Genomic DNA, 715 nt, shown 5'->3' with positions numbered 1-715 from the left:
TGTTTGTACCAGAATATCTCCCTTCAGTAGCTGTGCAGGTTCGAGAGCGATGCAGATCCTGTCTCTGTGAGCGGCTCCAACGTGACTGCAAGATATGTTCAGAAATCTCAGTCAAACCAGGGTTATTATCATTAACTAAATCTAAAACATGAACAACGTTCATTACTTGAAACAAAGTAAACATTAAACTATTAAAAAATATATATATATTATTTCAGCTAGTGGCCAAGGCAACATTTGTCACAATTTACATTTAAGTACTAAAACAACTAAAACTAAATACACTAACAAAATATATAGAGGCATAAATAAAAGATAAAAATAAATAAAATGAACTCACTAGACTCCTGAGACATAGACCACCTGTGTCCCCTGATACACCTTCAGATACGGCTGACACACTGCAAAACATCACGATGCAAGAGAAAGAACGGGTTATTCTTAAAACGGCTCCAATTCTGGCTGTTGTAGCACTGGATTTTAAGTGTTGAGCTGATTTAAAGCTTTTATTGAAGAAAGATCTAGCAGCAGTCACATTAGATTAAGCCTCAGGTTCAATACGTCTTTCCAGCACGTTCTTCTGTTGTGAACTAACTCGAACACATGATGCATATGCTTCCACATGCAGTCCAGAAGAGCACTGACCTCCTGCAGGGTCAAAGTGAGGGACGCCATGAATGATGATGCAGTGGAGGAAGAGAGGAGACGTGTTCAT

The 715-nt window shown here is 38.7% G+C and overlaps 1 protein-coding gene across 1 annotated transcript in view; it reads right to left on the bottom strand.

Moving 5' to 3' along the window:
• LOC107563081 (tensin-3-like) overlaps positions 1–715 on the bottom strand; it is a 34881-nt gene that overhangs the window by 19015 nt on the left and 15151 nt on the right. The window contains exons 6-8 of the mRNA XM_016247864.1: positions 646–715; positions 341–401; positions 10–85 (exon numbers count right to left, since the gene is read on the bottom strand). Of these exons, the coding sequence (XP_016103350.1) occupies positions 10–85; positions 341–401; positions 646–715 (207 nt within the window). The remainder of the gene's footprint in view (positions 1–9; positions 86–340; positions 402–645) is intronic.

Source organism: Sinocyclocheilus grahami, unplaced genomic scaffold (assembly GCF_001515645.1).
Source record: "Sinocyclocheilus grahami isolate Dianchi unplaced genomic scaffold, SAMN03320097.WGS_v1.1 scaffold857.1, whole genome shotgun sequence".
Classification (NCBI taxonomy): domain Eukaryota; kingdom Metazoa; phylum Chordata; class Actinopteri; order Cypriniformes; family Cyprinidae; genus Sinocyclocheilus; species Sinocyclocheilus grahami.
This window is presented reverse-complemented; position numbering and strand designations above follow the sequence as displayed.